Here is a 22,193-nt window from a genome sequence, read left to right as displayed (position 1 = left end):
CACTCCCTGATTGGTGCTGCAGGCTGACATCATTAACATAGCCCACCTTCTTTTATACTTTAGTAAAAATGACATCAATACTTGACTCTTTTTTTTTTTTTTTGTATACATATGACTTTTGTCCTATGTCTAAAACTATCTGTTGTGTTAACCACAGCCAAACAGGAAAAGCAAACCACTAGGTTAAAGAGATGTGTTACTCAGCACATGTCATAAAACTACCAGGAGGACAAGTGTCATGTGCACTCGGAGAGACACTTTCCTTTACATTCCAACTCTGCTGATGTACTTTAGAGAACACAGAGACATGAATGCTAGACTCCTCAAAAGACTCCTCACTAGAGTCCTAGTCTCTTCACTTGTTACATTCAGGTTAATGCCTGATGATTATTGGAATCGTAGTAAATGTAATTAGTACTGAAGCTCAAACTGCCTTCCCATGCTGCCCTCTAGTGGGGATGCAGTTGCTATAGGACTGGAGAACTGGACTGACCCATATCAATTCCATTAACATGAACATTATGTGGTTCCCTACTTTATGTATTTGACTCCATTGGTTGTTAATGTACAAATTTGTGTGCCATCTTATCTGATGATTCAGTTTGTTTTGTTTCAGAGGTGTGTGTGTGTGTGTGTGTGTGTGTGTGTGTGTGTGTGTGTGTGTTTGTGTGTGCGTGCGCACTGCTGGATACATGCTGAATTTTAGAAACAATAAATTCCCTACATTGCTTGTACTGCTGAGGGAAAGCAACCAATGATCTTGCATTTCTTCAAAATTTGATAGGGAGCCCATGAGCAGAATATCTAATCAAACAAAACTCGACACAATATGAATGTTTAAAGATCAATACTCATCAGTAGATCAGATAAAGATCAGTAGTAAGGCTCAATGATTTGGAAATCAGCCATTACGTAACCCTAAATAAACCTGAGCACTCTGAACAGGGCTGAAAAGGAGCTGAGTTTTTTCCATCTTTTCTTCAGGCTGGAAGACTTTAGTCCAATCTCCATGCCATTCAGTCCTCCTCCAGCAAGCATGCTTGACAATAATAAAATACAGAATAAACATCACTTTAATTGAGTTGAAAGCAACAGTTACCCATGCTGGTCTATATATAAAACCAATGCAAACCAGTGCGTATTGTGTGTGTAAATGTGCCACAAGCCTCCTCTACACTATTCAGCTACTGGCTGTAGGACACCCTCTCGGCTGTATGAACTTTGTTTGGTAAGGGCAGAAAAAATATATGAATAATCTGTTTGTAGTTTCTTTATGATATATATTTTAAAGTCTCTCCAAAACAACTGCTTAACAACTTAGAAGACCAGTGTGACAGAGGGCAAATCTCTTTACATATATTGGAATCATCCTCCATTTGAACAGAGAAGGAGCATGTTAAGGCCTAAACAATTCACCAAGCTGAAACCCCAAAATAGTTCCCTACTGCTTCTCACTACTTACATGAAGCTAACTCTTTTATGAGCCTACAGCATACCAATAGAGCTTGAATGGAAGTGAAAGTGACCCATGCTAAGTTATTAGTTTAAAACATGAAACATGAAAACAGTGATGTTTCACATAGGGAGAGATTCACCACAGTGGTTCATCAGCCCCTGTCTTATGTTGAATCCACCCTCCTCCACCATGGTGTGGAAAAACGTGGTACAAAGGAAATGGTTTTTGAGGCTGAGCAGTGACTAATAGTGTGAATGCTTCTATGTATGGGTGAGTGTATGTGTAAGTGAATAAGTGAGAAAGTAACAAAGAATGTGCGTGACTGAGCGCTTTGAAAGTAGTACTTCAGGTTTTATATTGCACTCCCTATACTATATCATCTCAAAGTGGTTTAAGGATTAATTAAGTACTCCAGTTAGACATTGAAGTGTCCATTGGTTCAGTAAACATTAAGATTGGAACTCAAAAGTTTCACCCACTTAATTGCAGAATGTTATACTGTATCTATACTGTAATTATATACATGTTCCCCTGATACACAGTGTCTGCACTTCTGATTTAATTTCAAATTATTCTCCACTGTGCTCAGAGAGAGAGCCTCCACGCAGCTGATCAGCCTGTCAACACTGGCATGAAGTTGCCCAAGCTCCTGTCCCTGGTCAGAAACTATTTACTGTTGCCTCCTGATGGCAGCCTCTTGGAGGCTAATAGCTTCGTCCGGGGCGATCTCACCCATTGCACTTCCAGAGTTCGGCTATCCAATCTGTGACATTTTGAGTGAACAATTGAGGCGCAAGTTAGATGTAACCAAATGAAGAGAGCAATGAGGAGACAGAGGAGCGAACTGAGGGCAAAATGTAGATTTTAGATTTTCTTAAACAGACTGGAGGGATTTAGATATCTTTTACACTATAAAAAAGAGCTAAGTGAGACATGCCAGAATAATGTGATGTGCAGGACTGAGACTCTTTAACTGGCCTAACTGTTGTGTCATGTCATTCTCGTGTCTATTATGGTAGATCCAGATGGAACCAGTGGCACTACATGCAATAGCAGTGACAGTGAGGCTGGTCTTAGTCACTGGGGAGACCAGTATGGATCTTCCGTGTTAGGGAATGCTTTGCGGCTTATTAGGTAAAATCCATATGGAACTGGTAGCACTGAGTACACATTAATAGTGCCAGTGGGGCTGGGAATGGCCTTATTTGCCAGGTAGGCTCATATGGATTTTATGGGTTAGGAAGTGATTGGCTGTGCGGAGCAGCACGATAGGTAAATCTAGGATTAACTCTGGGTTTGCTGTTGGTGCCGGGACTGCTGGCAATGCATTAACGATGTCAGTGGGACTGGGTACGGCTTTAGTCACCAGTGAAGCCAATGTAGATATAGATCTAAAAGAGGTATATGAGGTAGGTGTAAAACGGAGCAGCGAGGGGGTGGGGTTGAGATGCCAGACCTCACTGTTGAGCTTGCTGGAGGTATTGTGGGCTTAATTCAGCAAAACACGGATGAAGGGAGGTGACTACCTGGTGACCCGTCTGAATAGCTTGCAATGGTGTGGTTTCTAGAATGAATTGAGTGGACTGAGCCCTATGTGCAACTCTAATGGTTTGGCACAGGATATTTTACATCTTCTGTGTATAATTATAATAGAGTATAAAATATAAAGTAAGAAGTAAATATGTCCATATATGGGCCATTTTACTGAATGGGTGCCATTTCTGTCCCAAGGACATTATATGTATAAATATGCATGAAGATTAATTGTACAACACATTTTATTATTAAGAAAGTGACATACACATTAGTGTAATTGCACATTTAAAGGATATATTTTAAAACAATAATAAAAACTACATACAACACTAAAAAATTTGTATCTGTTAACTATCCCTGTTCTCAAACACTACACCATAAAATCTAATCATGAAAATACTTTAGAAATATATTTTTTTCATTTTTCTGTGACTCCCATCTATGCTTTCTAGATTTATTTGCAAAAAATCCATAAAATACTAGTTAAAATACACATTTTAGTCATGTCCCCAGATTATTTCCCCATATTTTCACTCAGTCTAGTTACCCTAACACATTCTCCCTTCTTAAAAAATTTGGAACATTCCAAAAGTCATATGTTCATCAGAAAATCACATCATCTGGATCTACTGAAGGCCATGGGAAGACCAAAAGCATTTATGCATTTGATGATATTGTAACTATGACTGAGAGGGTCAATCTCAACAAACTTTCTTGTTGCCAAAATTAATTCTTAGATTTTATTATTTTAAATTGCTAGAATGTGCTCACAGAATCCTTCATTTATGTTGACTTTTCTGAACATTACCTCTGAACGTACAGTGCAGAAGTCCACGCAGTCCACTTTGGAGCAACATGCCAGCAGGCAACATTGCACAGGCATGTAAGGCCAGGCGTATTCACTGACACACAAAACCACACATGAGTACACACAAAAACACACATGCATGCACGCACATACACACACACACCCAAATACGGACACACATTCCTGTGACCCAGTGTATGTTCCTGTTACTCAGTAGTGATTTTCTATGAAAGCAAACCACTATAAAAAAAAACAAAACAAAACAAAACTTTCTTCCAATTAAAAACGGTGTAAAAATGAGATAAAGCTGCCTGACATTGATGTGAGTTATTAGATTCAGTGTTGAAAAAATATAAAAATTAAATTTAATTAGGAAGAATTTAATACGCAAATGTCACCCGTTTAGCAGAATGATCAAAATATACCCAAGTCCTCTGAGCAATGTGATGAGCAGGGTGCTAACCACAGAGCAGATGAATAAGTGTAATAAATGGTGCAAATGCAGAAGAGTCAGCATGAAACAGAAACTGTGCAGCAAAATAGATTTAAATTCTTTAACACCTGTTATCTGTACATCTATTATTTGAATTACAACTGATTTTAATCTTGTTTCTTGTATCCTTTAACAATTTGTCTCATCCCAAAATGTTAACAATCCTGATGTTTTTTTTTTTTTTGGGGGGGGGGGGGGCGTCAGGCCTGTTGGTACCTAACTTATATTAGCTTGGTTGTGTCATGTGAAACTCACGGCACAAATGTTTATCATGTGTTAACTGAGCCGACACGTGGTGGTAATGGCGGATGAGATCTGCATAGTTCCCATGTGTTCTCTATTTAGATGTGCGCAGAACATTGTGAAACTAATTAATGCAATTAGCATGACGCTGAAGGTGTAAAGAACACAGAGCGTGGACATTATGAAATGCAGGATCATGAAGACTCACACATCTCGGGGTCAACCAGTTGAAAGTGAAACTGTCTGCTAGCGTTATACATTTAGCCAGCTGCATCCAGCCTGGAATTTGTAGCATCTCAGTTCAGGTTTTGTGCAGGCTGTGTGCCTTCTGTGTGCACGACTCTGTCTTTGTGATTTATTTAATTTATTCGCAGGCCGTGTCTTCGCCCTCGTGCTGCCAGTGAGTAGTGGCAGTTCTTTTTTGGATTTCAGGTGTGAATTCAATACATTAGTCATCTCTGTCTAATGAACTACCTTGGCAGTACTATTTCTACAGATTGGCAGGAAGCACTGCAGTGGTACTCAGTTGGGACAGCAACACATACCTTCCCAAGCAACTCTGAAAAGAGCCATCGCTGTGGTTTACTCTCTGTTAAACATCCTAAATTCTGTTTGTCAGTCTTTAGATTATCTGTGCGATACAGGGCAAATATTTTTAAATATAAAGTAAAGTGAAGCAAAATATGAATTTATTATGGGGGGAAAAAAAAAGAATGGAAGAATGGATAACAATCTATTTCAAAGTACTGTACACCACGTTTTTCCACTCCTCAAATCTAGTAAGCTTGTATGTATGGGTGAATTGTTATCCACTCACCACCTTTGTCAGTGGTAGCTGACTGTGGTTTAATTAAATGTCTGCAAATGCACTCTGTTAATGTGCTATAGTCATAGTCGTCCTCTCTACGGCTGTTGACACTTTCTGTCAGCAACAATGAAGAAAAGTGTGAAGAAAATGAAGAAAAGTTTTTATTCAAAGCCTCATTACATAACACATGCACACTACATTTGAAACACTTACTGCTGTTATTTTAAAATATTTGTTAATTTCAAATATTTTATCAAGTAGGTTTTGCAATGCAGTTGTGATCTCTTTCAGAGCTTCTGGTGAGTTTGTTGAGAATCTTGGATGAATTTCCATATTGGGTTTGACCTGTAATATTTAAATAAAATGTCAAGAAAGTGACATAATTACTTGTAATTAAGCCTCTCTTCCATCTTTCAAATAGTGAGCAACTGGATTAATATTTATAGCCCATGTCAAGATTTTTTTGTAACTCACTTGCAAATTCCAACATTAATACAGACAGTTTGGGGGTCATCAGTAGTAGAAAGCTCATCAGTCAAAACATCCATGTATTTGGTAACCATCTTCTTACACTTAGTCTTCATCAGGCGAATTTGATCACAGACTTGTAGCAGTTTATTTTTAATCACTTCCTGTGGAGAAGATTAAGCTCTGTGAGAATATTTTCTGGATGCTAGTACTTTACAGTCTATGCAACATGATGGTGAATACTCACCGCCTTTGCATTGGTGATAAGATGTTTTTTCACTTTCTTCACAACCCACTTGCAGGCCCAACAGAAGGGGTCTGCTCCAGTCTTGGGCAAGGTTTCACTTAGACCCTCGGATTCATAATACTGGTCCAAAACCTAGTGAACAATAAGAGCACAAATAAAGCTGATTTTTAATTTTTTTGCAACAAACTCTTGGAAATTAATTCAATAATGGGACCCCTGTGGTCTATGAAATCCACTGCTTTGGTAAGACTGAGTAATCATCCTAAATGGATGGATGGTTTCACTTAGACCCTCGGATTCATAATACTGGTCCAAAACCTAGTGAACAATAAGAGCACAAATAAAGCTGATTTTTAATTTTTTTGCAACAAACTCTTGGAAATTAATTCAATAATGGGACCCCTGTGGTCTATGAAATCCACTGCTTTGGTAAGACTGAGTAATCATCCTAAATGGATGGATGGAAGGACAGACAGACAGACCAGCTGACCGACTGACTGACCGAATTCAGAAGATCGTCCTCGGCAGACTCTATTTTCAGGTATTCCAGGTGCATCGCACAGGCTGGGAACAGAATGATATACTACTGAGTGCCTTCCATACAGGCAAAGCAGACTATATGACTATATGTAATGAGTATAGTCACTTATGTCTTAATGATTTAATTTACTAAACAAAAGTCTCAATCATAACAATAGAAAGAGGTGTGATGATTGTAGGTCTTACCTGAGCATGCGAATAAAACACAAATGAGGATGTTTTGGAGCATGGTGGCCAGCAGAAATTCTGAGAGGTGACTGACTTCAGTGTCTTTTGAGGGGTCTTATATACTTGCCTTAACCTTGCGGTAAACCACAACCCATAGGTGCAGAGCTATGACCATGGTAAAGTCCATATTTGGTCATATTCATGTGTAATGATGCACTGTCAGAGAAGCAAGAAGCTAAGTGCTCAATCTAACTGACCACTGTAATTTAGGGCATTACCTTTCCTTGACATCACAATTTACAGTACCTGAATGTTTTTCATATTGTTATTTTGATCTAAATGCCTATGCCTAAACTTGTTTCTGAGACAAATATAAACACGTTAAGCGTATGAAATTAGTAAAAACAGCATATACTAAAATTTAAAAAGATTTTTGGAATCCCCCCTTTCCCCCAATAAGTAGTTAATTTATTTGAGATTATAGTGCATCACACAGCAAATAACTCAAATACCCACACTGCCACAACTATTTAACATGCAGTGGGCAAAACATTTTTAATGTCAGAGAGAGAGATTACATTTACAGCATTTAGCTGATGCTTTTATCCAAAGCAATTTACAGTTATGACCGAGTACCCAATGTTTCCAGAGAAACAGGACGTTTTGGACAGAGGTTCTTCATCAGTGGTGCTTGTGCATTTCTATGAGTAGGAACCAGTTTTTATCTGAAAGTATAAAACAATGCAAATTATTATATTAATATATATTATATCACATGGTCTCTGATGTAGTAGGCCTGGTCCTAGACAATAGGTGACGCACTAGAGCGGCACTCAGCACTAGCAAACTAACGACAGCAATGGTGAGCAAGCATATTTATCGCCTCTGAAGTGAGACACCGCAGGCTTAGTGAAGGAACCGACAGAAACAAATAATATGTTGAATATTGAATTCGCATTTGATAGCATTTGTTTTTATTGTGAAAAGGTCGTTTTCAGGGGTTTTTCCCCCGTGTAACTGACATTAGCTTTAGCTAGCTAGCTTAGCTGGCTAACTAGCTAGCTGTTTTGCAAAGCTTTGTTAATTGGACATAGTGGAAATAACTCTAGTCATTACTGTACAGAGGAAGCAAATTTTAACTACTGTTTTCTGCACATTGAGGAAGATACGTTGGGGACTCAGATGGTGTTAATTTTGCTTTGTAATGGTCCTCTTTGTAGCTATACAGCACTATAGTCTGAAAAGCACTATATTGTTATTATGAGTAACTGGTTGCAGATTAAAATGTTGCTAAAACTAAAAGGTCAGCGCACAAAATCTGGAGAATAACGTATGCTGGGTTTGTTGTCCTGTTTTACTTTACCGTTGTGTTAAATAGGGTCAAAACCAGAGTGGAGGACATGGCCCCGGAGGAGGGAAAAAAGATGATAAGGTGAGTAGCTTGCTACCTGTCTTTATTTCTCAGTGTGAAACATTGCAGGTACTTTTATATCGCGGATGTTTAATTCCAAGTCTGCCTTTTATTGCCAGGATAAGAAAAAGAAGTATGAGCCACCGATTCCCACAAGAGTTGGAAAGAAGAGGAGGAAGACCAAAGGGCCAGATGCCGCTAGCAAGCTACCGCTGGGTATACTAACCTTGTATTATTAATCCCAACATTCTGCCTTTGGGTCAAATAAACCTGAACCAACCCCAGCAAGCTACCGTGGTGTAGACTAAAACTGCTAACCCCAGAAACTGTGTGACCATGATGCATACCACTTTGAATAACACACACACACTGTTTTCAGTTACACCCCACACTCAGTGCCGACTGAAGCTGCTGAAACAGGAGCGCATTAAAGACTACCTGCTGATGGAAGAGGAGTTTATCAGGAACCAGGAGCAGATGAAACCACTGGAGGAGAAACAGGAGGTATTGCGGTCCAACCACCACGGGAAGTGGAAGTCAAATGAATGTCTAGATTGTCTTCCCTGTGGATTTTGAAATCTTTTATGAACGAAGCTGTATAAGTTGCAGAGTGTCTCAGTAAGACATACTGTCCTCATAGCACCGATGTCTGTTGTTCCCTACAGGAAGAGAGGTCCAAAGTTGATGACCTGAGAGGGACACCCATGTCAGTAGGAACTCTTGAAGAGATAATTGATGACAACCACGCCATCGTGTCTACGTCAGTGGGCTCAGAGCATTACGTCAGCATTCTTTCCTTTGTGGATAAAGACCTTCTTGAACCAGGCTGTTCAGTTTTACTAAACCACAAGGTATCAGTATCTTCCATGTAGTGTTGCATTTTAACAAGGCCACTGCTTAGGCTTTGAAATGGGGAATTCACTAATTGGTTGACATGTATAAAGACTAAAAGTGGTTTCTTCTCCCTTTTTTAGTTGATGGGGTATAATTGTAGGGTGTGAACACTGACTCCTTTCAGGTGCATGCAGTAATTGGTGTGCTGATGGATGACACGGATCCACTAGTGACTGTGATGAAGGTGGAAAAAGCTCCTCAGGAGACCTATGCGGACATCGGAGGCCTGGACAACCAGATTCAGGAGATAAAGGTGCTAGACCTGTAGTGGGTGAGACGGATGTTGGCATGTCGGGGAAACCCATGCAAGCTTGGAATTCATGCAGAAATATTGTTTGCTTTTGCACATTTGCTTTTCTCATACTTTGAGATTGTAATACTGCATATTGGTTTCTTTTGCAGGAGTCTGTAGAGCTGCCTCTCACACACCCAGAGTATTATGAAGAGATGGGGATAAAACCTCCCAAGGGAGTAATTCTGTATGGCCCCCCAGGGACAGGTCAGCCAAAAGCAGGGCTCAGTCTGAAGGCCTGTGGGTATCAGAGCAGTGCTGTACTGATGCTGGGTGCTCTGGCGTTTAGGGAAGACCCTGCTGGCTAAGGCTGTGGCCAATCAGACGTCTGCCACTTTCCTGCGAGTGGTGGGCTCGGAGCTGATTCAGAAGTACCTGGGAGACGGACCTAAACTGGTCCGAGAGCTCTTCAGAGTAGCAGAGGACCATGCTCCCTCCATAGTCTTCATAGATGAGATCGATGCTATAGGAACAAAGAGGTAAGGCATGTGTGTGCATGTTCATCTCGTCCATCAGCAAGGAACTGTTTTGTTCTGTTAATTTGTGCGGTCACACGTTCGCTGTGACAGTGAAATAAAAAGACGGTAACCAGCACAGTCATTTTTGTTACTAACAATAAAAAAAAGAATAACAGCATCATTTGGATGCTGTTAGATGTTGGGTTTTTGTCCATGCCATTCTGGTGTGACTGCACGCGGCTGGCTGGGGGTTGTGTGCAGGTATGACTCGAATTCAGGTGGAGAGAGGGAGATCCAGAGGACAATGCTGGAGCTCCTTAACCAGCTGGATGGATTTGACTCCCGTGGAGACGTGAAGGTCATCATGGCCACCAACCGGATAGAGACCCTTGACCCCGCACTCATTCGCCCAGGTACGCCGGGGGGCTAAGTGCTCTGTGGCTCCCTACTCTATACAGACAAGTGGACATAACACTGTCTTGTTATTTCCTGTAATTAGGTTTGCTGTGTTTAATTCAGTCTATAAACAACATCCATTAGTGGAATGCATAATGCATGCTGAGATTGAGTGATGTATTTGATTTTGTAGGTAGAATTGATCGAAAGATTGAGTTCCCACTGCCTGATGAGAAGACCAAGCGCAGGATATTCCAGATCCACACCAGCAGGATGACTTTGTCAGATGATGTAACCCTGGATGACCTTATAATGGCTAAAGATGATCTCTCAGGCGCTGACATAAAGGTGACGCCGTGATATTTTAAACACTGAAATAAATACACAAAACCTACACCTAAATAGACACAGAGATGCACAATTATGTTAGCTGGACCAAACCAACATTTGGTTCTTTCTATATGTATTTTAATGGCTTTTAGAAGGTTTTGTGAAGCCAGTATAAAGTTTGATCCCAAACTTCTCTTTAAACTGTAAACTGGCATTCAAACATGAAATTTATTTTTGTTACATTTAAGCATGGAGCTGACAGGCTAAATGTCTTTAAATGGAAGCCACTCTTACATGTCTGAGCTATAAGTGCACCACTGATGATTCTGATCGTTATCTGAATGTCCAGTTGATAGTAGCAAGAGCGCTGCTAAATGTAGGTGCAGCCTTTGATGCGACCCTGGCTGCTTCTTTCAGGCCATTTGCACAGAGGCAGGGCTTATGGCTTTGAGGGAGAGGAGGATGAAGGTGACTAATGAGGACTTCAAGAAGTCTAAAGAGAACGTGCTCTACAAGAAACAGGAAGGTACCCCAGAAGGCCTCTATCTCTAACACAGGGATGCCATACTTAAAACATTGTCTCTTTTTACATTACACTTAATCCCGTTTCAGCTACCTGTTGTTTATTCCATCATCATGGAAATAAAAGTATTACATTTTTAAGTCGATGATGTTTTCTTTTTAAAGTGTGGGAGTTCTGTTAATAAGGACTTCAGTTGAGACGCATTCAAACTGTAAATGTGTAATGTTTTGCATTGGACCCTAAATAACATTGAGGAAAACACATCAGTGTCTAATGGGGGAGTCTGAAAGTATAGGCAGGGTTGTTCCAAGTGTATGTACTTAGACATGAATGTCAGGTAGCCTTTTAGGAGTTATTTATAAAACATTTATTCCTGTTGCAGGGGATCTTTAACACAAGTATGCATGTGTGCATACACTGAAAAAGATAGTGCTAACAGATGGTGTGTGTTAAGAACTGATACACTGCTTTTCAAAACAAAGTTTTAAAGAAGCTTCATGTTGGACATTTGACTCTTTAAAAGCCTTCAATGATTTGGTCTCCACCTCATCAAACATCAGAGACATACAGTATATCCAAGATGCCAACGTTCTAACACCATTTGTAATTTGATGGCAACTATTAAGTAAACAAACACACGAGCAGGGGAGGTGCTAGACTGGTCATGAGTGGATGGAAACAGTGCAGTAGGAGAGCAACACAAAGCAAAGGCAGCCTTACAGCATTCCACAGACCAGCGCTCACTTTGGTTTCAGTCTCTGAATGTAATAACGGACATATCCAGAGGACATAAAAAAAAAAAACCCCAAAAAAAACGAGATCAGAAAAGCTGATCTGAATGCAATTATGGCTAGACACCTAAGAGTGTAACGGTATGTAGAAACATTAAGATAGTGTAACTGCATTAGAAGAGTGTGAATGTATGGTCCCTCTGGGACTTCCATCCTGGCAGAACCAGGTTTGAAAAGAGCCCAATGGCTCACCCTTGGGCCTTAGTGTTTGCACTGGATTTCCTTATTTATAAGCAAGGACAAAATCGATAGCACACTGCAGTAGGTTTGTGTTCATTTCTATAGCTCACAAACTGTTAGGTAAATATGTCTCGGTAATTGGATGAAGATAAAGGACTGATCTCAGTGTAGAGGTATGTACAAGCATATGGAAAGCATTGCCAACAATTAAAAGTTTAAAAAGTCATATTTTTAAACAGAACTGAAGAAAAAAAAAAACACAGAAGTGTGCTTAAGTGCCCTTGATAGACCTTCTGGTAGAATATCCTATTTCTTTCTCACTTACCACTAGCATATATATATATATATATATATAATTTATAACTGGAATAAAACTAGGGACATACTTTTAAAGCATGTACCAGTCATAACCTAAATTCGTTTATTCCTCACAGACCCAAATCTCTTGCAGCAATGATGAGAACAGACCATTGGTTTGCTTAACAGAACCTGGTTAGGATTTATGTGTATGTAAGTACGACAGGGATAAATAATGGTACATTATGGGTCAAAGTGTGCCAAGTTTCACTGGAAAGAGAACTCCACTTCTCATTCGTCTTCATCCTCCTCTTCCTCCTCTCCATCAGAGAGGGCTGGGCAGTTTTCCAGCTGTCGGTAGCCGTCCAGCCACTTCTCTACCATCTGTGTAACAAGTGGGTGGCTCCGCCTCCGTGAGCTCTTTTGTAATGCAACCAGAACCCCGCCTTCCGTCACACAGCAATCCAACCACTGCCTCAGCAAGCGCTCCTGCTGCTCCTCGGTCCCCATCTGATGGACACGCAAACAGCCAATCAGACTGCAAGCTTCATCCATGCAAAAATAACCCATTTTGTGAGATACCGGCCGGAAGGTAAAATCCCACTCACCTCTTGTGCAGACAGGAAGTGGATGTGTAACAGCTTCCTCTCGCTGTCCACCAAGGGCAAAAAAGTGACCGTAACGTCATCATCCGTGTTAAGGTTAGCACCTGCACCACGGTTGTCATAACCATCATTCTCCATGGCGACCAGGGCAGAGAAGTGGCCGCGTGTGTAACCCAGGGCGATGGGGCTCTTCCAGCAAAAGCTCTGTTCCCACAGCAGGGGGAGGTACACACCTGCAGACATGACAGGGCAGGGCATAAGCCTCTTGCACATGTGGAAGCTCTTACCTGCACCACCACCCCAAGCTCAGTACCCCAAACACATCCGTGCACCACCACCCCAAGCTCAGTACCCCAAACACATCCGTGCACCACCACCCAAAGCTCAGTACCCCAAACACAACCCTGCACCACCACCCCAAGCTCAGTACCCCAAACACAGCCGAGCACCACCACCCCAAGCTCAGTACCCCAAACACATCCGTGCACCACCACCACAAGCTCAGTACCCCAAACACAACCCTGCACCACCACCCCAAGCTCAGTACCCCAAACACAGCCGAGCACCACCACCCGAAGCTCAGTACCCCAAACACATCCGTGCACCACCACCCGAAGCTCAGTACCCCAAACACATCCGTGCACCACCACCCCAAGCTCAGTACCCCAAACACAGCCGAGTACCACTACCCCAAACACAGCTGTGAAAAGGTTCATTTTAATGATTTACAACATTAATAACTATTTTATTTATAAGCGCATTTCAACATACCCAATGTAACTACAAATTGCGTTATGTTATATAATACAGTAATATAAAACAAACAAAAAAACAACAACAATAAAAGAAGCCGAAAATGACACATGAAAAGTGTATACAGTGATCTATAAAAGGTATCTGACTGCATTTCCAGGGTGGAGTACTGAGCAGCTTGAGCACGGCAGCTGAGCTCCGCCCCTGGGCCTCAGTGCTGCAGCTCACCCTGGAAGCGAGTGTAGCCCAGCGTCTCCCCGCGGAAACTCTTGTAGTACTTCACGCCATACACGATGATGGGCCTCCTCAGGATATGAGCCAGAACGAAGATGTGTGTCTGCTCCAGGCTCGCGCCAGGCTGCCGCACCGCAGCGGACCGAGTGAAGAGAAAGAGGGAAAGCTGCAGTTCACGAATAAACATCAACACTGCTGTCCGTTAAACAAGCTGGGGTATGGACCACAAGGCAGTTGGGAGGAGGAAGCAGAGAATCACACAAACAACAGTTTCCACATGGGCAAAAAGGTACTGAGCATGAACGCAGGTTTTGCTACAGAAACTCATAAATGATGCTAAAACAGTTTCCTCTGAGTGAGGGACAGCTGAAGAATAATACTGTATTCATGTGTGTGTGTACCTGACTGGCCAGTGACAAAATAAATGCCCAGTCCTCTTGCCACTGCTCCTCTCGGAGAGAGAAGTGCAGGCCAAAGCTCTGAGAGTACCACGATTCCCACTCCTTCCAACGGGTGTAGAACCTGCCATACACAATTGCGCGTGCACACACACACGCAGTTCAAAGGTAAAGTCGGCTTGGTTGCATTTAGCCTGATTTGGAATTAACCAAGAAATCAAAAGCTGACATGTAAGAATATATATTAAGACCATCCAAAACATAACAGTACAACTTGATACATGATGGATAGTAAATATATTTTATCTAGACAAAGGAATCATCAATGCCCTAAAGACAAATTTCTGGTTGCTATTAGTCATGTATAACGACAGCACCGTCAGCCAGTCTTGCTTAACGTAGCAGTTGGGCTTTTCACTACACACTCACTCCTCCCCATGTCTGCCCTCACGTGATGTGCTAGGCATAATTTTCCAACTCTAACCAAAACCTGAGTAAATCACACCAACCTTTTGAACCTTAATAGGATCACTACTACTATTACAACTATAGCAACTGCTATTATTATTATTATTATTATTATTATTATTATTAATAATAATAATAATAATAATAATAATAATATCATTATTATATACATCTGCAATAAATTCTTGCCTTTTGATGTTTGTTTTATTCTTTACATTTTCTGATCTCTCATACCAACATGGTAAGGCTGAGAGGCCCCATTTTCAGAGCAGGACCAAGGGCCTGCATCTTCTCCAGAAGTCAAGCACACGATCTTCTCAAGCTGACCAAAGTGTTTGGGTTGACTGTAGAACCAGATTCATCAATCCAACTCCCTGTTCACCAAGTCATTTAGTTTATGTTCCCAGAGTAGCCTCCATCTGAGCCCAGTGTCTCGTGTCTGTGTTTGTGTGTGTTCTCTCACCAGTGTGAGCAGTCATGCAGGCTGTCATGCAGACTCTTCCTCAATATGGAGTCTTTGTCGTAGATGCCCCAAGTGGCCTGTAGGACGGAGTCCAACAGACAGTCTCCTGCGGTACGGTTCCACAGGGCATACAGACGGCTGTCCAATCGCGTGCCAAGTTCCAGTGACCAGTTTATGATGGGAGACTCCTCCTCCAGCTCTACAGCAAATGCATCATTTTGGTGTTGTTGAGAGGTTTGATTATATAAGGTGGCTCAGGCTACTCTCTCATCGGTTTTATGTTACACTTCTAGTTGTCTTATAGATGTAAAGCTAGAAGTATCTTTTACCTTTCTGTACATCTCGATCCAACACCTCGTCAAACAGCTTCTCTTGGACGTTAGGGGGCAGGTCTTCAATATCTATAAGCCATAATATGGAACGTGATGTAAAGGGCAAGAACAGAGTCATGCAGACTGCTCTCAGCAGGGAGAGCGAAGCTGCATTCCATTCCACAGGATTCCTGTGCAGTGCCCTTGTGTTCCCTACACAATAACCATATGATATGGGTTAAGGGAACAGCAGTTGATTAAATCCCCTTCATTCAGAATTCCCTACAACATCACTGTGATGAAGACATTATGTGGGGTTTTTTTGTTTCGTTTTGTTTTTTGGTTCTCTTGACAGCTCGGCGATTACACAGTTCTTTTGTTTGCCAGTGTGACTAACTAATTACTGAACTGTAGCTACACAATGTTGACCCTGAATTTTGCATGTAAAATTAATATTAGGTTGATGTTGGCTAAACAGCTTGGTAAAGCCAATATTTACCACAGGATAACTAACATTAGACAAATAGGTAACCTTTAAGGTAAATTCTTTTCACAGCTGATTTGACAATTTTTCTGAGCAGGTTATTTTCACATCATTGACAACAGGCTCAACTTGCCAGAAAATCTTGACATAACGCAATGATTGATGAGTAAACTTTGTGTCAAATTCCTGTGGAGTGATAAACCATTATACATTTCTCCCTGCACAGTTTTAAGTTTCCATTGAACTGAATGTTTTCACTACATAGGGTTTGGACTCCCCCTTAAAATGGCAGAATTCCTTTTGGAATTCCGGTCAACTGGAATGTGCCCGGAGGGTCCCACCTGCTGGTAGTGTGAAGGTGGTGATGTCAGTGAGGAAGTAGCAGGGAAACTCTCCCTTCCGCCTGTGCAGGCCAGACGCCACCTCACGACGGATCTGCTCTGTCAGCTCAGGACAGACCATGGCTGGAATACACTTAGCAGCCTGCTGAGACACCTGAGCAAGCAAGCATGCACGTGCACGGGCACACAAACGCACAGACAAACAAATCTAAAAGTTAGAACCGTTTGAAGAGATAACAACGAGAGTTGTTATACACTAATCACATCTATAACCTTCACAGCTAGACTAGTCCACCAGCAGATGGAGGACATGTGGGGAGCAGGTGGAGAGCGCGAGCTCCTGGGCAGCCTACCTCAGTGAGCAGCACAGACAACATGTCCTGGCGCTGGAAGCGGATGGCGAGGTGCACCAGAGTGAAGCCGGCATTGAATGCAGATGGCCGATTCAACAGGCGCACTTCGTCTGAGGTCAGCTGACGTGCGATGTCTCCACCCGAGGACTTATAGGCCTGCACTGCAGCCAGGTCACCCTCCACCACACCTATGTTCCCACAACACACACACACACACACACACACACACACACACACACACACACACAGTGACAGTCCTTAGCCTCACCTCACACACACATTTTATGAGCAGGTTTCTCAGTGATATTCTGATATCACATAAATAGAACTTGAATTGTTTTGCAGTGGTAGTCCAGTGTACTGTAGTGATAGTGCAGTGTACTGTAGTAAGAGATGTAGAGATATATTTAAAATTGTAAAAAATAAATAAAAAATTTTTTTTAAGTACACAGAGTTCCTAGAAAAACAACATAGATGTTTAAATGACAGATGAATGAATTAATGATAAATTAATTAAGAATTAGTCATTTCCAGTGGCAAGGCAATTAATGACATATCTATTTACTTTGCCAGTTGTTGCTATGGCAGCTATAAAATTAAGAAACTCTTAAAAATGACTGATCTGCTTTACAATCTTTAGAATCCCATGGAAAGAATGTTAAAATGTAAACATTCATATGGAGAATGCAGCACTACTAAGCTAGTTTTTGTAAAAGAAAATCAACCTGACATGTTTCAAACAACAAAGCACAGATTTTGACAAATATGAAATTGAAGCTGTAACTGAAGTACTTTTAAAGGGGCAATATCCTATATTTTTCTTTCAAAGATTGGATTTTCCCTTGATTTCCACTTGTAACATTTGCATGGATTTATGTTCCAGAAACATAATTTATTCTTAGATGACCATTTTCCAACTGAGTCATATTGTGCCTCATTCAAAAAGCACTCAAAAAGCATACAAAAGATGAAATGCACCAGAGAACTGTAATGTAAGTGGGTGGGGCTAAATTGCTGTATGCTAAATAGGCAGAGATATGTGAATGAGTCTGTTCCCACAAGATCAGTTTTCAAAACTGGCTGATTTTGCATCTTAGATTTCATATATTAGCTGCAGGTACTAGGGGAGTGAATATTGAGTTCTGAAACAATATTTACATATTACTTCAAAAATCTTCATTTCAATAAAGAAAGGGAAATTCAGTTTTCCATAATAGTCTCAACAAGCATAATACAGGGAGAGACAAAGCAGACTGTACTGTGATGCAAGACATCATCTTGCAGGACCATATTTAAAAAACAATAATAAAACATCATTCTGTGGTGATCGAGCAGAGGACGAACACTGTGAAAGTGAAGGACAAGGACAGCGTTACTCTCACCTGCGCAGGCGTTGAGGAAGAGCCAGTCCGTCCTCCTCATCCTGTTCCTAATCTGCTTCAGCTTTTTGAAGTCCTTCTCCTGCTCGTCTTCGGTGCCCTCCGCCCCGGAGGCCAGCTCGATCTGCACCTCCGCCTGCCCCGTGGAGATGGGAGGTGAGAGCTTCCTCTGCCCCACCTTGCTCCCACTGCCCCCCCCTCCCCCCGTGGTCCTGTCCTGCTCGTTGGCCACGGGCAGGGATGTGGTGCTTTCCGGCTCAGCATCCTGCTGCTCGGTCTCGGGCGTCCCGCTGGGTTTTGGATGGTCACACACCACACAGCGGAGGCTCTTGGGCCAGTTCTCATAGGTGCAGGCAGAGCACGCCCAGTGCTGTATGTGTGTGTTCAGCCGGTTGCGGTCGTTGTACTCCTCGCAGGGATCCACGGCAGGGGCGGGTCTGGAGCTGAGCTCGGAGGTCTGCGGGCTCTCGGAAGGGCCCTGCTGTCTCTGGCTGAGACACTGCGTGCAGCGGATGGCCCGCGGCCAGTTCAGATAGGTGCACATGTGGCATGACCATTTGCTGGTTGTCTCAGGTAGTTCGTCAACAATGCGCACCCGAGGCCGGGCACTCGAATCTGGGCAGATGAGCACACTGGAGCCCTCTGGGGTGGGGCATAGGTGGGAGTCCAGTCTTGAGCTGCTTTTAAAGGGCTCCTCGGTGATGATGGGGGCAGTGGGTCTTTGAGCACGACACATGGTGCATTTGATTGCAGACGGCCAGTTTTCGTAAGTGCAATACTCACAGCTCCACTTGGGCTGATGATCAGTCATCCTCACTTGAGCTGAGCTCCTAGTGCCCCCTTCCCCTCCCACCGCCTGCTCACCTAACCAACGAACACGCAGCCCGCCAGGGTGCTCTGAGAAAAACACACACACACACATAGTCCATCTTTCACAAAAAACTGACCATCTGCTGATAAACATAATGTAACATCAAAGCAAGCAAAGAGAAACAGCTTCCAATAAACAAGGGGTGGCCTAAACAAATATACACACACATACACACAAAATCTAAACAAGGTATAGAACAAACTAACCAAAATTCTAGTCTTTAAAGTCACATGACAGCAAGTAAGAAAAGAGCACCTGAGATATCCTTTGACTAGATCTGAGTTTACTAACAGAGAGTAGGGCAGCTCATACAGCTGTCACTGTTTAAAAAAAACTCAGAACCAAAAACACTTGCGAAAACACAGCAATTCTTTGCATTTACTCGAATGAAAAATGCCGTTCCATTTGTTTGCTTTAGCAAAACGGAGCACAACAGGTGTTGGGTCAAACAGAGACACTTTATATCCATATCCGAATAGAGCACTTTGAATGGCCACCGTGTATGAAACGTTCTGGGCCTATGCAAATAAATTTGCTTTGTCTTAAACGTTTCTAGCAACATTTGTTGCACAAATGTGACTTTTCACTGATGGGATACAATTATTGTTACTCACTTACAATGTTTTGCATTCCCAATACAGGAACTCACTCTATTCACCCTTCAATGTGAAACAGTAATCAAGCACAAGAGAGAGCCGATACAAGGGTGGCCCCACTGGAAACCTGACCATGACTCTGGATCATTGCTACAGCAGGCCGAACAGGTGAACAAAGGCACACAGCAGATCAGCCCAGCACACTCGACCAATGCTTGCTGTCCTCCTTTAAAACCCATTACTGTGGTGGCCTATTAACTCAGACAGGAAGATTATTTGTGATCTACTACACAAAACGAAAAGACTCAGTATACTTAATGTGAGTGGTGCTGATAAGGCCAGAACTTTAACAAACAGTTTCGCTAACAACTTATATACATACTGGTTTATGCCTTCGGTCTTACAGCCTGTGATTACTACTAACGCAGTCTGTAAACCCGAATATTGCTACGATGAAAATAACTTAGCCCAGAGTGTAAGGTCGCTAGCTAGGTTACCTGTCAAAGTCAGACAAACTGGGAGTGTGTTACAGAACACAGGACACTCGTTTTAGCACAGTTCGTAACGGCTGGGATTAAATTATAGCAGAACAACTCCTTTAGGTATGTAACTACACTTGTACCTGGAAATTCAACACTAAGGAGACGGCCAGCCCGAATGCGAGGATTCAACATTAGTACTGGTTAGCTAGCTAGCCAGCCATCACTATAAATGACAAGATATAACATTAGACTAGAAAGGTATCAAATGGAAACTGAAGTTGAGAGCAGTTAGCTTCATCGCAAATTGTGTTCGAGTTTTCGTTCTCTAATACTGAAACGAGTGATTATTCACAGGAATAAAGCTATACCATGCTTAGTCCGACCAGACTGCTTGGATTTGGGGCATAACGTGAAGAGCAGGCAGGGATCTACCGTTAACCCATGGAACCTAGTTAGCCTACGGGGAGATCAGTGAGTAAATCAATGAGCAGGCGAAATTCACAGGCCCACACACACACATTCTGGATTCGTTATCAGAGAGCACAGAGCCCTCTTGAGTTGCCTTTCTGCAGTAACACATCCCAGCACTTTCGCGCAGTGGTCCTAACGAGCCCGATCCTAGTTACCTAAGCGCGGAGAAGCCCGCACCTCTAAGCTCCAGTTTAGCGCTGGCAGCCCACTTACCTAGATCCGTACCTCTTAAACGGTCACAGTCGTCCAATCCGCAGACTCCAGTTTTCATTAAATGTTCTGGGGGCTTTATTTTTTTAGCATTTCCATTTCCAGTGTTGATTTTTCTGTGTCTAATGGCGGAAGCACGGGAACAGGGTAAACCAAAATAAACCTACTCCTGAGATACAAGAAGAAGGGATACCACATGGATCAGCGCTCAAACCTGATTGGTACATTCTTCGCTTGCCTCTTTTTAGCCAATGAGAGATCATGTCTTTCACTGACTTCGATTAAAGGTCTTCCAACTCTCCCTATATAAATAGGCTACTAGAAAACTGTGAGTCGAGTAAGCCATCTTGGCTCTTTTAACAAAGTCTTAGGAGCTTGTTGTCACATTCCTTTTGAGCCACAATGGCGTGTTTTTCATCTATTTGATTCCACAGCACCCAGAGTAAAGGGATGATGTAATGTTTTCAGAAAACATCTACCGCAGCATTATGCAGTGGTACGGTTTTACAAAACAATACATAGGTTTACCTCTTACAGTTTCATCGGCGGTTTACAGCTGTGTGTCCTTGTTTTTGTTTTTTTCGTTTTATCTAGCTTATTAGCTAAAGAATTAACGCGTATAATTGTTTTCTTGTTATTTTTTAACTATTTACTTAATGGACAATATATCGTTGTATTCTATTATTTTCACTGCTGTTGGTTCAATTTCTGAAAAAAAAAAAGTTAACGTGGAAATATTCAGAAATTCCATAGATTGAACAGAATAGACAGAATAGAATAAAGCCTAATAGAACAAAGAGTAAAATAACCCAGGTAAAATAAAAGTAATCATTGTTTACATTATATTCAATGATGCCAAACATTTAAAATGTCAAACTTATTTAAAAATACCTTTTTAATGAACAAAAACTAATTTAATCTTTTAACACAACCTGTGACGTTTCAGTCATCGGTAAGCCAAAGTCTTTGGCATTATGGTCCAGTCTTGTTTAAGTAATAACAGAACATCTATTCACCAGGTGTATTGCCAGGTTTCTGACTGATCCACCATATTGTTTTCTAATCTTAAATCTTGAAATTCCTGCTGGTGAGGCTGGAAGTTTGAGTTTGGGAGTTCCAGACTGGGAGTCTAACGCAGTGTGCTGTGGTTATAATGCTCAATAATTTGCACAGTAATACAGTATTTTCACTGGATTTAATTATGTCTCATGTTTCAGATTGGATAGTCTGTTATGTCCCTTCAGCAACATTATCCAGGAAAATGATGCATGTAAAACACATAATAATTGACAATAAGGAGTGGACCAAAAGTATGTTGTTAAAGTTTATTTTGTGGACACAGTTCTGTAAATCACACTAAATGTAATGTTAATATATAAGATGATATTGTCTTGTATTCACACAGTTCCCTTCTTGTTTGGGCAATTTTATCATT

The 22,193-nt window shown here is 41.7% G+C and overlaps 4 protein-coding genes and 1 long non-coding RNA gene across 7 annotated transcripts in view; 3 read left to right on the top strand and 2 right to left on the bottom strand.

Moving 5' to 3' along the window:
- Positions 1–5,487: 5,487 nt before the first annotated feature.
- On the bottom strand, positions 5,488–6,860 carry LOC145659332 (uncharacterized). The gene is made up of 5 exons (XM_081721074.1): positions 6,786–6,860; positions 6,562–6,623; positions 6,060–6,191; positions 5,819–5,976; positions 5,488–5,689 (listed from the first exon to the last, which is right to left on the bottom strand). The coding sequence occupies exons 1-5, from the start codon at positions 6,826–6,828 to the stop codon at positions 5,632–5,634; spliced, it is 453 nt and encodes a 150-aa protein (XP_081577200.1). The 5' UTR covers positions 6,829–6,860; the 3' UTR covers positions 5,488–5,631.
- Positions 6,861–7,530: 670 nt separating this feature from the next.
- Positions 7,531–11,211, top strand: psmc1a (proteasome 26S subunit, ATPase 1a). Its single transcript, XM_027000284.3, has 11 exons — positions 7,531–7,629; positions 8,146–8,199; positions 8,298–8,394; positions 8,558–8,682; positions 8,844–9,029; positions 9,197–9,325; positions 9,475–9,571; positions 9,654–9,843; positions 10,084–10,235; positions 10,412–10,566; positions 10,966–11,211. The coding sequence occupies exons 1-11, from the start codon at positions 7,627–7,629 to the stop codon at positions 11,098–11,100; spliced, it is 1,323 nt and encodes a 440-aa protein (XP_026856085.1). The 5' UTR covers positions 7,531–7,626; the 3' UTR covers positions 11,101–11,211.
- A 212-nt stretch (positions 11,212–11,423) lies between these two features.
- zranb1b (zinc finger, RAN-binding domain containing 1b) lies at positions 11,424–21,059 on the bottom strand. Of its 2 annotated transcripts, none has more exons than XM_027000282.3 (10): positions 20,762–21,059; positions 18,132–19,025; positions 16,750–16,937; positions 16,397–16,550; positions 15,590–15,661; positions 15,261–15,459; positions 14,333–14,453; positions 13,926–14,055; positions 12,948–13,177; positions 11,424–12,849 (listed from the first exon to the last, which is right to left on the bottom strand). In XM_027000282.3, exons 1-10 carry the CDS (start codon positions 20,817–20,819, stop codon positions 12,631–12,633), a joined length of 2,265 nt encoding a protein of 754 aa, XP_026856083.2. In that variant the 5' UTR covers positions 20,820–21,059; the 3' UTR covers positions 11,424–12,630. The 2 variants fall into 2 exon arrangements, with proteins under 2 accessions (XP_026856083.2, XP_026856084.2); XM_027000283.3 differs by having other exon boundaries at positions 20,774–21,059.
- Positions 14,054–16,452, top strand: LOC145659334 (uncharacterized). The gene is made up of 3 exons (XR_014125447.1): positions 14,054–14,220; positions 15,264–15,494; positions 16,321–16,452. It is a non-coding gene; the product is annotated as an uncharacterized LOC145659334 (long non-coding RNA).
- akap6 (A kinase (PRKA) anchor protein 6) overlaps positions 19,641–22,193 on the top strand; it is a 112,694-nt gene continuing 110,141 nt past the window's right edge. For both annotated transcript variants that reach the window (XM_035532553.2, XM_035532551.2), the window contains exon 1: positions 19,641–19,763. The gene's annotated coding sequence lies outside the window, so the exon portion shown is untranslated. The remainder of the gene's footprint in view (positions 19,764–22,193) is intronic.

Source organism: Electrophorus electricus, chromosome 10, assembly GCF_041902795.1.
Source record: "Electrophorus electricus isolate QZ-2024a chromosome 10, ASM4190279v1, whole genome shotgun sequence".
Lineage (NCBI taxonomy): Eukaryota > Metazoa > Chordata > Actinopteri > Gymnotiformes > Gymnotidae > Electrophorus > Electrophorus electricus.
Note: the sequence above shows the minus strand (reverse complement) of the source record. Positions and strands in the feature narration are given on the sequence as shown.

What these genes read in the sequence shown, in the direction of transcription:
- psmc1a (XM_027000284.3), top strand. An exon ending in CGCTAGCAAGCTACCGCTGG is followed by an intron (nt 8,395 to 8,557) that starts GTATACTAACCT and finishes CACTGTTTTCAG; the next exon opens with TTACACCCCACACTCAGTGC. An exon ending in ACCAGATTCAGGAGATAAAG is followed by an intron (nt 9,326 to 9,474) that starts GTGCTAGACCTG and finishes TTTCTTTTGCAG; the next exon opens with GAGTCTGTAGAGCTGCCTCT.
- LOC145659332 (XM_081721074.1), bottom strand. Translation starts at nt 6,828, where the DNA reads ATGCTCCAAAACATCCTCATTTGTGTTTTATTCGCATGCTCAG. An exon ending in TGTTTTATTCGCATGCTCAG is followed by an intron (nt 6,624 to 6,785) that starts GTAAGACCTACA and finishes TTCTGTTCCCAG; the next exon opens with CCTGTGCGATGCACCTGGAA. An exon ending in TTATCACCAATGCAAAGGCG is followed by an intron (nt 5,977 to 6,059) that starts GTGAGTATTCAC and finishes TCTTCTCCACAG; the next exon opens with GAAGTGATTAAAAATAAACT.
- zranb1b (XM_027000282.3), bottom strand. Translation starts at nt 20,819, where the DNA reads ATGAAAACTGGAGTCTGCGGATTGGACGACTGTGACCGTTTAAGAGGT. An exon ending in TTTAAGAGGTACGGATCTAG is followed by an intron (nt 19,026 to 20,761) that starts GTAAGTGGGCTG and finishes TGTTTTTCTCAG; the next exon opens with AGCACCCTGGCGGGCTGCGT. An exon ending in CTGCATGACTGCTCACACTG is followed by an intron (nt 14,454 to 15,260) that starts GTGAGAGAACAC and finishes TGTGTATGGCAG; the next exon opens with GTTCTACACCCGTTGGAAGG.